Consider the following 14,575-nt stretch of genomic DNA (forward strand, 5'->3'; position numbering starts at 1 on the left):
TGCTGCCCCAGGAAGCTGTGGAAGCTACATCATTAGATAAATTTAAAACAGAAATAGACAGTTTCCTAGAAGTAAAGGGAATTAGGGGTTATGGGGAGCGGGCAGGAAATTGGACATGAAGCTGAGTTCGGATCGGTCAATGCCCTGTGGGTGGCGGAGAGGGCCCAGGGGCTGTGTGGCCGGGTCCTGCTCCGACTTCTTGTGTTCTTTAGATTTGTGGTTGGGATCAGATCAGCCATGATCTTATTGAATGGCGGAGCAGGCTCGAGGGGCCGATTGGCCTACTCCTGCTCCAATTTCTTATGTTCTTATAATTGAGTTGTAAGTAAAATTAAATCCCACAGGATTAAAGGCAGTAGCAGTATGGATACAAAAATTGGCTAAGGGACAGAAGAAAGCAGAGAGAATAGTGGTGAACAGTTGTTTTTTTTTTAAGATTGGTGGGAAGTATACACTGGTTGGTATTAGGACCATTGCACTGATAAAAATTAATGAGTATACAGGGTAAAATTTCAAAGTTTGAAGCGGACAACAAACTCGGAAATATAGTAAACAATGTAAAGGTTAGTAACAGACTTCAGGAGGACATAGACGGACTGGTGAAATGGGACATGGCAGATGACATTTAACGCAGAGAAGTGCAAAGTGATACATTTTGGTGGGAAGAAAGAGGAAAGGCAATAGAAACTAAATGGTACAATTTTAAAGGATGTACAGGAACAGAGACCTGGAGATGTATGTACTCAAATCTTTGAAGGTGGCAGGACAAGTTGAGAAGGCTGTTAAAGGCTGCGTGGAAAAAAATTCCTGAATTTATTTCTATCACTAAATGACTAATTTTTATGGGTAGGATCAGTGATTTATTTTCCTAATTATGCAAAATGTGTTTTTTCAAACTGCTTATTACATAAACAAGTGAGTGATTTGACCGGTTTGTATTGTGGCAGGTGATGGATCCTACTAATTGGTAGCTTTGGAAAAAAAACCCAACATTTTGGTTGGGTTTGCGTAGGTTGCTGCTGGCAACTGAGCAACTTTTCTAACCTGTTTCTAATTGAGTAAATTAGCATTGTTAATTTGTGCTAGTCAATGCGACATATACTTTCCTACACACTATAGACATGTGATAGATGCAACACTTTTAATATTAATTTAACTTTCAGCTGAACCCATGTGCAACTTTATTGAAAAGAAGCCTCTCACAGCTGTTCCTTCTGATCTCTTGCCAAAGCTGTCTATCAGAACTTATGTGGATCCTTCTTTCTTCCATCCAATGTTAGCTCTCCAAAGAAGAAAGCTGACCCTTTAGTCATTTTTCTCCTTCAACTCAAATTTTTAATAAGTTTTTGCCAAGAATCTCCTTTCATTGCTCCATGCTAATCTAACACTGTGACTGACACCCCTGTCCTGTATGCTGGACCCTCTGTTTTCTGAACGTTCTTGAAGATGTGTGTTTCTGAACTTACTCCATGTCCTTGATCATTTCTTCAGTTACTCTTACTCCAAATCTACCTTTCCTTTTAGAAATTTGCATATGTTCATTCTATTTTGAAGAAAGCCAATCCTTTGGACCCTTTTCATTACTGCCCTACTATCCATATTTTCAAACAGGCAAGGAAGCTCTCAAACTATCAATCATTTTGAAAGTTATGGCCTGATCCATTTCGCTGGTGACATTTTGCTCATGTTATTCACCTCTGCAACTCTGCTCTTGAACACTGAAATAAATCAATTCTCAACACCTTGGATCTCTCCACAGCCTTTGACAGGAACAAAAATCCAAATGGCATCAAAACCACAGAATGAAGTGAGCACCTCAACAACAAAACTTGGAATCACACCCCAATCATCAGTGTGAAACAAGCATCTGAATACAAACAGTGAGATATTTGTGACTTGCTAGATTTCAGTTTTAAAGTATCAGTTATTACAATGAGAAGCCATATTTTAGGAGAAAGATGGAAAAATATTTGAAGCAGTGGAAGATACAGGACCATGGGGAGAGAGCAGGGTAGTGGAATAAGTTTTTGATTGTTCTAGCGAAAAGCTAGCACCAATACGATGGGTCGAATGGCCCCCTTTTTGTGGTGTAACTTCGATGTTTCTATTACCTGGACCTGAAACGTCTGTATTGAGTCTGCATCCTGGTCGTATGTGTAACGTCCCAACAGGAGGCCTTCTTCCCGAATCTCTTCATCTAGACCCTGTGAAGAAGCAGTAATGAGTATAGAGATTAATTAACTATCTTCTGCCATTTTGTACAAGAAGTTATCCCACAGTGAAAATCCCACTCCATCCAACTCCAGACATAGTCTACATGGTGTAATTGTTCCACACACCTTGGGGTGAAATTCCTCTCACTAATAATTTTAACAAGAAAGTTTTCATGAGTACAAAATAGCATTTCCATTTGATACTCAACTTTTTCCCTAAAAATATCAACAGGAAGAATTTCATCACTTTGTTTTAGCATATGAACTGAATATGTATGTAAATGATCTTATTGCAACATGCTATGTCCTGCACGTGTAGGGTGCAAGTTGCAGTGGTTTCATGAGCAAATGCTCCTGTTTATTTGTGGCTGTATTTTAACTGGACAAAGGCTGTAACTTATTCACTTCAGTGCAATGTTGGTGAATCAACAAACAGAAACAAAATCTATATAAGGTAAAACAGAAACACAGTTTACTAGTTGTAACTCTTTACAGTTTTAGGATAAATTCCTACGGAATACTAACGTCTGGAAGGGGGAAATAAAAGCAAGCTAACCTGACATTAGTTGTAATATTACTGTTGTATGGTGTCTAGATTGATGTTGACCCCCTCTTATTTTTCTTCTTTTACTTGTGGATCTCCCATGATGTAGCTCATGGTTACACAAATTGGAGTTGTATTCTCTAGAGTTTCGAAGGTTAAGAGTGATCTGATCGAAGTTTAAGATATTAAGGGGAACGGATAGGGTGGATAGAGAGAAACTATTTCCACTGGTTGGGGATTCTAGGAGTAGGGGGCACAGTCTAAAAATTAGAGCCGGACCTTTCAGGAGTGAGATTAGAAAACATTTCTACACACAAAAGGTGGTAGAACTTTGGAACTCTCTTCCGCAAATGGCAATTGATGCTAGTTCAATTGCTAAATTTAAATGTGAGATGGATAGCTTTTTGGCAACCAAAGGTATTAAGGGATATGGGCCAAAGGCAGGTATATGGAGTTAGATCACAGATCAGCCATGATCTTATCAAATGGCAGAGCAGGCACGAGGGGCTGAATGGCCTACTCCTGTTCCTATGGTAAGCAGGAAGGTAAAGTAGGGAGAATTGGAGATAGCGGGGTGATTTCGATTTTAGTAGGGATGCAAAGGACTTGAAGTGTAGGGTAATCTGATTTAGAACATCAATAGGGAGATATAATTCTTTTAAATGAGTATGGTATTGACTAAGTTGAAGCACACGCTGCCTCTGATGCCCCTGTGCTGCGAGTTGTCTGCCACTTTCCTCTTCTGGTCATTGCTGTGTTTTTCTGATCTTTTCTGCTTGTGTCTGTCTTGTCTTCTGATTCTCTTTTTCAGTGTTTTACCTTATATAGATTTTGTTTCTGTTTGTTGATTCACCAACATTGCACTGAAGTGAATAAGTTGCAGCCTTTGTACTCACTCTTTTATAGTTCTGTGTGGTGGTGTTCTGCCTCTTTTTTTTGTCAGTTGGAGGTATGTGTGGTTGGGAGGGGGTCTATGGTGAGAGCTATAGATAGGTTTTGGTGGTGGATGGAGGGAGCGAATGATCGGGCCTGCTTTAGGATGGTGAGTGATGGCATTAAACAGCCACAGGGTTATAGTGGAAAGTCTCGTGAAGGGGGTGGCATTTCAATCAGTTGAAAAGGGATCTGGCCCAGGTAGATTGGAATCAAAGATTGGCAGGTGCTGCAGTAAATGAGCAATGGGAGGCCTTCAAGAGGAGATAGTTCGGGTACAGAATAGACACATTCCAATGAGGGGGAAAGGAAGGGCATCAAAAGCTCCCTGGATGACTAAAGATAGAGAGATTAAAAGGAAACAGAGAAAGGAAGCTTATGATAAATGTCAGGTTCATAATTCAGTAGAGAACCAAGCGGAATACAAAAAAATATACGGGAGAACTCAAAGGAATTGAGAGGGGCAAAGAGGGGTGGAAAGTTTGCTGATGATATAAAGCTAGATGGGAAAGTTAGCTGTGAGGAGGACGCAAAGAGGCTGCAAAGGGATATAGACAGGTTAAATGAGTGGGCGAGAATGTGGCAGATGGAGTATAATGTGGGGAAATGTGAAATTATCCACTTTGATGGGAAGAATAGAAAAGCAGAATTTTTAAAGAAGGTGAGAGACTAAGAAATGTTGGCAGTCAGAGATTTGGGTGTCCTTGTACACCAATCACAGAAAGTTAACATGCAAGTACAGCAAGCAATGTTATGTTAGCCTTTATTGCAAGGGGGTTGGAGTCTAAGAGTAAGGATGCCTTGCTGCAATTATATAGGGCTCTGGTGAGACCACACTCGGAGTACTGTGTACAGTTTTGGTCTCCTTACCTAAGGAAAGATATACTTGCCTTAAAGGGGGTGCAACAAAGGTTCACTAGATTGATTCCTGGGATGAGAGGGTTGTCCTTTGAGGAGAGATTGGGTAGAATGGGCCTATATCCTCTGGAGTTTAGAAGAATGAGAGGTGATGTCATTGAAACGTATAAAATTCTTAGAGGGCTTGACAGAGTAGATGCTGAGAGATTGTTTCCCCTGGCTGAAGAGTCTAGAACTAGGGGACATCGTCTCAAGATAAGGGGGCGGACATTTAGGACAGAGATGAAGAAAAATATCTTCACTCAGAGGGTTGTAAACCTTTGGAATTCGCTATCCCAGAGGGCTGTGGATGCTTAGTCGTTGAGTACACTTTAAGACTGAAATCACTAGATTTTTGGACACTAAGGGAATCAAGAGATAGGGGGATAGGACGGGAAAGTGAAGTTGAGGTAGAATATCAGCCATGATCTTATTGAATGGCGGAACATGCTCGAGGGGCTGTATGGTCTATTCCTGCTCCTATTTCTAACGTTCTTGAGAGTGTTTGAGAATAGATTAGCGGGTAACATAAAAGGGGAGCCAAAGATATTTTAAAAACATACACATAGTAAAAGGGTAGTCAAAGGAAGGGTGAGGCCGATTAGGAACCAAAAAGGAGATCTTCTTGTGGAGGCAGAGAGCATGACTGAGATACTAAATGAATACTTTGCATCTGTCTTCACTAAAGAAGAGGATGCTGACAATGTCACTGTGAAGGAGGAGGTACTAGAGAGATTGGATAGGATAAAAATAGATAAAGAGGAGGTACTTAAAAAGGTTGGCAGCGCTTGAAGTAGAAAAGTCACTTGGTCCAGATGGGATGCATCCTAGGTTGCTGAGGGAAGTAAGGGTGGAAATTGCAGAGGCTCTGGCCTCCAATTCTCCTTAGATATGGGAGTGGTGCCAGAGGACTGGAGGATTGCAAAGTGTCACACCCCTGTTCAAAAAAGGGGAGAGGGATAAACCTGGCAACGACAGGCCAGTCAGCCTAATGTCGGTGGGGAAACTTTTAGAGACATTAATCTGGGACAAAATTAATTGGCACTTGGAAAAATATGGGTTAATAATTGAAAGCCAGCACAAATTTGTTGGAGGTAAATAGTGTTTGACTAACTTGATTGTGCGGATATTACACAGTGTGCTGAGAGTTCGGTAAGTGTGGGAGTTTGGTGAAGTGGGGGAAGGAGGTGCTGCTTTGCCTTGCTTTTCCAAACTTTTCCTGCAGAGCGGTCGTGGACCTGAGAGTAGAAGACTGAGATTGTGGAATAAAAGCAGCAGCAGACCTGCACCAAGAGACAACTACTGTGCGACATCACAGGGACTTAACTCCTGGACCTGAGATAAATAAGAAGCAAAAAGTAATCCAAGTGGGACGTCACCAAGGAAGAGGTAAGTGATTGGCTGGTGAGTATTTTCCTGCTGAATTTGTCTAAGGTTAGAGTTTGTGGATTCTCTGGTCTCTGTTGTGCAGTGGGGGACTGCTGTTCAGCAAGGGCCCTTGAGTATACCTTTTTAATTGAAGTGAAATTGGTGGGATTCATTTAATTTGAATTAATTAGTTAAAGGGTAAGTCATGTCAGGACAGCCCAGCCCCGTGTTATGCTCTTCCTGCTCTATGTGGGAAATCAGGGACCCTTCCGGTGTCCCTGACGACCATGTGTGCGGGAAATGCATCCAGCTGCAGCTACTGACAAACCGCATTGCGGCACTGGAGCTGCGGATGGATTCATTAAGGAGCATTCGCGATGCTGAGAACGTCGTGGATAGCACGTTTAGTGAGGTGGTCACACCGCAGGTAAAGGTTGTACAGGCAGGAAGTAATTGGGTGACCACCAGGCAGAGTAAGAAGAGCAGGCAGGCAGTGCAGGGGTCCCCTGTGGCCGTCCCCCTCTCAAACAAATATACCGCTTTGGATATTGTTGAGGGGGATGACTTATCAGGGGAAGGCAGCAGCAGCCAACTTCCTGGCACCAGGGGTAGCTCTGCTGCACAGGCTGGGAGGAAAAAGAGTGGAAGAGCTATAGTGGTAGGGGATTCTATCATAAGGGGAACAGACAGGCGTTTCTGTGGCCGTAAACGTGACTCCAGGATGGTTTGTTGCCTCCCTGGTGCCAAGGTCATGGATGTCACTGAGCGGCTTCAGGGCATTCTCAAGGGGGAGGGTGAGCAGGCAGAGGTCGTGGTCCACATTGGGACCAACGACATAGGTAGGAAGGGAGATGAGGTCCTGCATCAAGAATTTAGGGAGCTAGGTAGCAGATTAAAGAGCAGGACCTCAAAGGTTGTAATCTCTGGATTACTCCCAGTGCCACGGGCTAGTGAGTATAGAAATAGGAGGATAGAACAGATGAATGCGTGGCGAAAGAGTTGGTGCAGGAGGGAGGGTTTCAGTTTCCTGGATCACTGGGCCTGCTTCTGGGGAAGGTGGGACTTGTACAAGTCGGACGGGTTGCATCTGAACCAGAGCGGGACAAATATCCTTGCGGGGAGGTTTGCTAGCACTGTTGGGGGGGGGTTTAAACTAACTTGGCAGGGGGATGGGATACAGAGTGCAGCCAAATATAGAGAAAAAAACAAGTCAGCTTGGAAGACAGGGCAAATATGTGAGGGCAAGGCTGGATGGCATCTATTTTAATGCAAGGAGTCTTGCGAATAAGGTGGATGAACTGAAGGTGTTGATAAACACATGGGAGTATGATATTGTTGCTGTCACAGAGACATGGTTGAGGGAGGGGCAAGACTGGCAGCTCAATATTCCGGGGTACAGAATCTTCAGGCGAGACAGAGGGGGAGGTATAAGAGGAGGGGGGGGTCGCAATATTAATTAAAGAATCAATTACTGCCATAAGGAGGGATGATATATTAGCAGGTTCCTCTAATGAGGCCATATGGGTGGAGCTTAAAAACAAAAAGGGGGCAAGCACTTTGATGGGAGTGTACTATAGGCCCCCAAACAGTCAGGGGGAGATAGAGGAACAGATATGTAGGCAAATCTCAGAAAATTGTGCAAATAATAGGGTAATAATAGTGGGGGATTTCAACTTCCCCAATATTAACTGGGATACTCAGAGTGTAAAAGGCTTAGAGGGTACAAAATTCTTAACGTGCATCCAGGAGAGCTTTTTGAGCCAGCATGTAGAAAGTCCTACAAGAGAGGGGGCGGTACTGGACCTAATTCTAGGGAATGTGGCCGGCCAAGTGGAAGAAGTGCTAGTAGGTGAGCACTTTGGTGACAGTGACCATAATTTGGTGAGATTTAAGGTGGTCATGGAAAAGGACAGGGAGGGGCCGGAAATAAAGGTTCTAAATTGGGGGAAGGCCGATTTTAATAGGATAAGGCAGGATCTGGCCAAAATGGACTGGGATCAGCTGCTTGTAGGAAAATCCGCATCGGAGCAATGGGAGTCTTTCAGAAGGGAGATCGAGACCATACAATGGCAACATGTTCCCGTAAAGGTCAAGGGTGGTTCCAAGAACTCCAGGGAACCTTGGATGTCAGGGGATATACGAGAATGGATTAGGAAAAAAAGGAGGGCTTTTGACAGATACAAAAGGCTAAAGACGGAGGAAGCCCTCGAGGAGTACAAAAAGTGCAGGGGGATACTTAAAAAAGAAATTAGGAGATCAAGGAGGGGCCATGAAATAACACTGGCGAGCAAAATAAAGGAAAATCCTAAGATGTTTTATAAGCATATTAAGGGTAAGAGGATGATGAGGGAAAAAAATAGGGCCCATTAGGGACAAAAATGGCAATCTGTGTGTGGAGCCGGCAGATGTAGGAGGGGTTCTAAATGAATTTTTTGCATCTGTTTTCACTATGGAGAAGGACGATGTAGACATAGAAATACGGCAGGGGGACTGTGATATACTCGAACATATTAACATCGAGCGGGAGGAGGTATTGGCGGTTTTAGCAGGCCTAAAAATGGATAAATCCCCAGGCCCGGACGAAATGTATCCCAGGCTACTGTGTGAGGCAAAGGAGGAGATTGCGGGGGCTCTGACACATATATTCAGAACCTCTCTGGCCACAGGGGATGTGCCAGAGGACTGGAGAACCGCTAATGCAATACCATTATTCAAGAAGGGGAGTAGGGAAAAACCGGGGAACTACAGGCCAGTGAGCCTAACATCAGTGGTAGGAAAATTATTGGAAAAAATTCTGAAGGACAAAATTAGTCTCCACTTGGAGAAGCAAGGATTAATCAGGGATAGTCAACATGGCTTTGTCAAGGGAAGATCATGTCTGACTAATTTGATTGAATTTTTTGAGGGGGTGACTAGGCGTGTGGATGAGGGTAACGCAGTGGATGTGGTATACATGGATTTCAGTAAGGCCTTCGATAAAGTCCCGCACAGGAGGCTGGTCAAGAAGGTACGAGCCCATGGAATCCAGGGTGCCTTGGCACTTTGGATACAAAACTGGCTTAGTGGCAGAAGGCAGAGGGTGATGGTCGAAGGTTGTTTTTGTGACTGGAAGCCTGTGGCCAGTGGGGTACCACAGGGATCGGTGCTGCGTCCCTTGCTGTTTGTGGTCTACATTAATGACTTGGATATGAATGTAAAAGGTATGATCAGTAAGTTTGCTGATGATACAAAAATTGGTAGGGTGGTAAATAGCGAGGAGGATAGCCTCAGTCTGCAGGACGATATAGATGGGTTGGTCAGATGGGCGGAACAGTGGCAAATGGAATTTAACCCGGAAAAGTGCGAGGTGATGCACTTTGGAGGGACTAACAAGGCAAGGGAATACACAATGAATGGGAGGACCCTAGGCAAGACAGAGGGTCAGAGGGATCTTGGTGTGCAAGTTCACAGATCCCTGAAGGCGGCGGAACAGGTAGATAAGGTGGTAAAGAAGGCATATGGGATACTTGCCTTTATTAGCCGAGGCATAGAATATAAGAGCAAGGAGGTTATGATGGAGCTGTATAAAACACTGGTTAGGCCACAGCTGGAGTACTGTGTGCAGTTCTGGTCGCCGCACTACAGGAAGGATGTGATCGCTTTGGAGAGGGTGCAGAGGAGATTCACCAGGATGTTACCAGGGCTGGAGCGCTTCAGCTATGAAGAGAGACTGGGAAGATTGGGTTTGTTTTCCTTGGAGCAGAGGAGGCTGAGGGGGGACATGATTGAGGTGTACAAAATTATGAGGGGCACAGATAGGATGGATACTAAGGAGCTCTTTCCCTTCGTTGAGGGTACTATAACAAGGGGACATAGATTCAAGGTAAAAGGCGGGAGGTTTAGAGGGGATTTGAGAAAGAACTTTTTCACCCAGAGGGTGGTTGGAGTCTGGAACTCACTGCCTGAAAGGGTTGTGGAGGCAGGAACCCTCACAACATTCAAGAAGCATTTGGATGAGCACTTGAAATGCCATAGCATACAAGGCTACGGACCAAATGCTGGAATATGGGATTAGAGTAGACAGGGCTGATGGCCGGCGCGGACACGATGGGCCGAAGGGCCTCTATCCGTGCTGTATAACTCTATGACTCTATGACTTTGATGAAGTAACAGAGAGGGTTGATGAGAATAGTGCAGTTGATGTTGTGGATATGGACTTTCAAAAGGCGTTTGATAAAGTATGGTATCATAGAATCATAGAAAGTTACGGCACAGAAGGACGCCATTCGGCCCATCGTGTCCGTGCCGGCTGACAAAGCTATCCAGCTTAATCCCACTTTCCAGCACTTGGTCCGTAGCCCTGTCGGTTACGGCACTTCAAGTGCACATCCAAGTACTTTTTAAAATGAGTTGAGGGTTTCTGACTTTACCACCCTTTCAGGCTGTGAGTTCCAGACCCCCACCACCCTCTGGGTGAAAAAAATTGTCCTCAGCTCCCCTCTAATCCTTCTACCAATTACTTTAACTCTATGCCCCCTGGTCACTGACCCTTCTGCTAAGGGAAATAGGTTCTCCCTATCCACTCCAACTAGTCCCTTCATAATTTTATATACTTCAATTAAATCTCCCCTCAGCCTCCTTTGTTCCAAAGGAAACATCCCCAACCCATCCAATCTTTTCTCATAGCTAAAATTCTCCAGCCCTGGCAACATCCTTGTAAATCTCCTCTGCACCCTCTCTAGTGTAATCACATCTTTCCTGTGATGTGGTGACCAGAACTGTACGCAATACTCAAGAGCTGTGGCCTAACCAATGTTTTATACAGTTATAGCATAACCTCCCTGCTCTTATATTCTATGCCTTGGCTAATAAAGGAAAGTATCCCATAAGCCTTTTAACCACCTTTATCTACCTGTCCTGCTACCTTCAGGGATCTGTGGACATGCACTCCACGATTCGTTTGTTCCTCTACACCTCTCAGTATCGTCCCATTTATTGTGTACTTCCTTGCCTTGTTTTCCGTCCCCAAATGCATTGCCTCAAACGTCTCTGGATAGATAGACAGATAGACCTTATGATGGATAGAATTGTTAGAAAAGTTGAAGCTCATGGGATTAAAGGGGCAGTGGCTGCGTGGATCCGAAATTGGCTAAGGGACAGAAAGCAGGGGGTAGTGGTGAACGGTTGTTTTTCAGGGACGTGTGCAATGGTGTCCCCCTGGCACACGCACACGTAGTACAACTGCGAGGAGGATAGCAACAGATTCCAGGAGGACATAGACTGACTGGTGAAATGGGCAAACACATGGCAGATGAAATTTAATGCAGAGAAGTGTGAAGTGATTCATTTTGGCAGGATGAGGAGGGGCAATATAAACTAAATGGTACAATTGTAAAGGGGGTGCAGAAACAGGGACCTGGGTTGTACATACACAAGTCGTTGAAACTGGCAGGACACGTTGAGGAGGCTGTTAAAAAGGCATACCGGATTCTTGGCTTCATTAATAGAGTGCAAAAGCAAGGAAGTTATGCTAAACCTTTATAAAGAACTGGTTAGGCCCCAGCTGGAGTACTGTGTTCACTTCTGGGCACCACACTTTAGGAAGGATGTCATGGCCTTAGTGAGGGTACAGAAGAGATTTACTAGAATGGCACCAGGGATGAAAGACTTCAGTTACGTGAAGAGACTGGAGAAACTGGGGTTGTTCTTCTTAAAGCAGAGAAGGTTAAGGGGAGATTTGATAGAGGTGTGCAAAATCATGAAGGTTTTGATAAGGTAAATTAGGAGAAACTGTTTCTAGTGCAGAAGGGACAGTAACCAGAGGACACAGATTTAAGGTAATTGACAAAAGAACTAGAGGTGAGATGATGAGAAATTCTTTTTCGCAGCAAGTTATGATGATCTGGAATTCTCTGCCTGAAAGGGTGGTGGAAGCAGATTCAATAATAACTTTCAAAAGGGAATTGGATAAATAGTCAGAGTGAAAAATTTTGCAGGGCTATGGCGAAAAAGCAGGGGAGTGGGATTAATTGAATAGCTCTTTCAAAGATTCGGCACTGGCACGATGTGCCGAATTGCCTTCTGTGCTGCATTATTCTATAATTCTCACCCCCCCTCCCCTAACACTGCCAATCCCGTTCTCTCCTCCCCCCACACCGCCAATCCTCTTCCCCCCCCCCCCTACACTTCCAATCACCTTCCCCACCTGCACTGCCAATCCCCTCCCCCCACCTTCACTGCCAATCCTTCCTTCCCGGCATTGGCATGATGGGCCGAATGGACTCTCTCTGTGCTGTATTATTCTATGATCTATCCTCCTCGATCATGCCTATTGCCCTTTGTACTCCAATGCCCTTCCCCTCCTTTTTACCTCTCTATGACCGTGTATGACCCCCATCATCTTCATGTTGTACTCCTGATCAGGGCCAGGAATTAACAATCAAAACTGCTTGGCCTGAGGAGGGTGTAGTACTGAGGAGTGTGGGGTATATTAGAGGGTATAATACTGATGGGTCACTGTGCTTCTGGGATTAAAGCTGCTAAAGCCATTAACAGTGAGATATGTGATCCCTCAAGACCTTAAGCAGCATCACCCTGAATATTTAAATTAAAGTCCAAGAATACATTGCCCAGTTGCACTGTGCTCTGGCAGTCAAACTGCATTATTCTGGATGCAGTCAATCTGGATTTTACACAGGCTTCACTCACGTAAACAAAGAAATCTCGTGGTGCACTGCTGATTGATCCAAGGAGAGCAACTGACTTTGGAATGTGCTCTAGGGTAAAGGCGGTGGGTCTGATCCGGGCAGCAAGCTGAATGACGACAAATCCTTGGGAGCCTTTAAATGCCCAGCAGTTCCCTGGGTGAACATCAGGCTGCAGGAGAGAACAGTACAAAGATAATCAATAAAACATTGCCACTTCCAACAGTTTCCCATTAAAAAGGTTAGTTTAATTTTGCTTTCTTTCCATAGGACACTTTGATTTCCTCAGAATGGGCTCAGGAGATTCACTGCCAATTCACCACGCAAGGTAAAAGTGCTTCAGTTTTCACTGTCAGATCTGTTTGAGCTCGGTCAGTCGGTCCTGGTTTCTGGCAAGATAGTTACTGAAAAGATATTGGAAGCAGACAGTCACTGAGCCAGCAATCCAGAGTCTGTGAATTCATAGACTGAGTGACCAGGTGGCACTGACCAGTGTTCTTGCCATGTCTGAACCATCCCATGACTTGACTGCAATTAATTGGAATTGCCCTGAACCTGATTCTTTCAGTCTGTACTGGTTTGCTGTGTCCTGCTTTACATGGGCCACCTCAGTACAGACTGCTGCACTCAAAACCAATCTGGTCATATTTTTCCTGAAATATCTGGTACTGATACCTCAGGACAGATGGGGAAAAAACAAGAGGGAATTTAAAAAGAGTCCAACAAATTCCTGATAGAAAACACATTTTTAGTTGCACTACCTCTTATTGCAGTCACTCAACAACCCCACCTCTCAGTATATCAGTATTTACAGCAATCTTTCTCCAGTAATAACCACACAAGTGAAGTAGTACAATTTTTCAAACTCTCAATTGCAATATATACAACTCTGCCTCACATTTCTCAGATTATAAATTTCACATAGCGTGTCATAAAATAGAACAAAAAAAAATCCACTTTCACAGCATTTAGTTAGAATCAATAAATAAATTTTGCATTCATCAAAATGACACAACACTTCCCACTTTTAACACCAGGCAGCATCAAACACTCTCAGGGCAGGTACAGCACGGTTTAAATACAAAGTAAAGTTTCCTTTACACTGTCCCATCATTGCACATGAAGCCAGGCTTAAAGGGGATGACTAAATATGACTATTGTGCCCAAGTGATTTTTTTTTTTCTGCAGTCCATTCCATTTTGTGGTCTGAGTGAGATTGCCAATTTAGCCCAATTTGTTCTAAATTATGGATAGTTTTGTGGTGTGAGCATGTGCCAACAGGGACCTAGGGTAAGACTTCCCTCCTAAGTTTAAATCAAACTGAGTCCAAGAGATGAGGGAACAGTGTGTTAATCCACTGCACCGCTAATCTCCAACAGTTGGTCTCACCTCATACAGAAAATTACTGTTTTTTGGAAACTTTGAGGACAGTTGTCATTTATGTAAAGATAACGGGCGTCATTTTAGCACCCGCTATCGGGTGCGTTCCTGGCGGGGGGGGGGCTCCGAAAATCGGAGAATCCCGGAGCAGGACCGGAGCCCGCCCTGAACCCGCGCACTTCTGGGTTCCCCGCTGACGCGCCGGCGTGTGCGCGCAGCCCCCGCTGGTGGGAATCCCGCAGGCAATTAAAGCCAGCGGGATGCCACTTGAAAGTATTTATTAAGGTATTTCAGGTCATTAACTGACCTGATTAAGGGATTATGTGAGGAGGGGTGGGATTTGAGAGCAAACTGGGACTGTTTCCCACACTGGGGGAAAACACTCACAGTTCAAATGGACGTGTTGCAGCTGTCAGCCTGTGGCAGCTGCAAAGGTCCATTTGACAGGGGGGGGGGGGGGGGGGAAAAGACCCTCACCCATTGCAGGAGGCCACTCTGTCACTTGGGACAAAGTTTGGCCTCCACCACCCTCCTCCTGACAGTCAAAGTCACCAACC

At 44.4% G+C, this 14,575-nt stretch overlaps 1 protein-coding gene across 1 annotated transcript in view; it reads right to left on the reverse strand.

Moving 5' to 3' along the window:
- The window catches only part of LOC137305760 (SUN domain-containing protein 2-like), a 94,845-nt gene that overhangs the window by 15,824 nt on the left and 64,446 nt on the right, over nucleotides 1–14,575 (reverse strand). Inside the window, exons 16-17 of the mRNA XM_067974710.1 lie at nucleotides 12,643–12,810; nucleotides 2,112–2,204 (exon numbers count right to left, since the gene is read on the reverse strand). Of these exons, the coding sequence (XP_067830811.1) occupies nucleotides 2,112–2,204; nucleotides 12,643–12,810 (261 nt within the window). The remainder of the gene's footprint in view (nucleotides 1–2,111; nucleotides 2,205–12,642; nucleotides 12,811–14,575) is intronic.

Source organism: Heptranchias perlo, chromosome 40 (genome assembly GCF_035084215.1).
Source record: "Heptranchias perlo isolate sHepPer1 chromosome 40, sHepPer1.hap1, whole genome shotgun sequence".
Classification (NCBI taxonomy): domain Eukaryota; kingdom Metazoa; phylum Chordata; class Chondrichthyes; order Hexanchiformes; family Hexanchidae; genus Heptranchias; species Heptranchias perlo.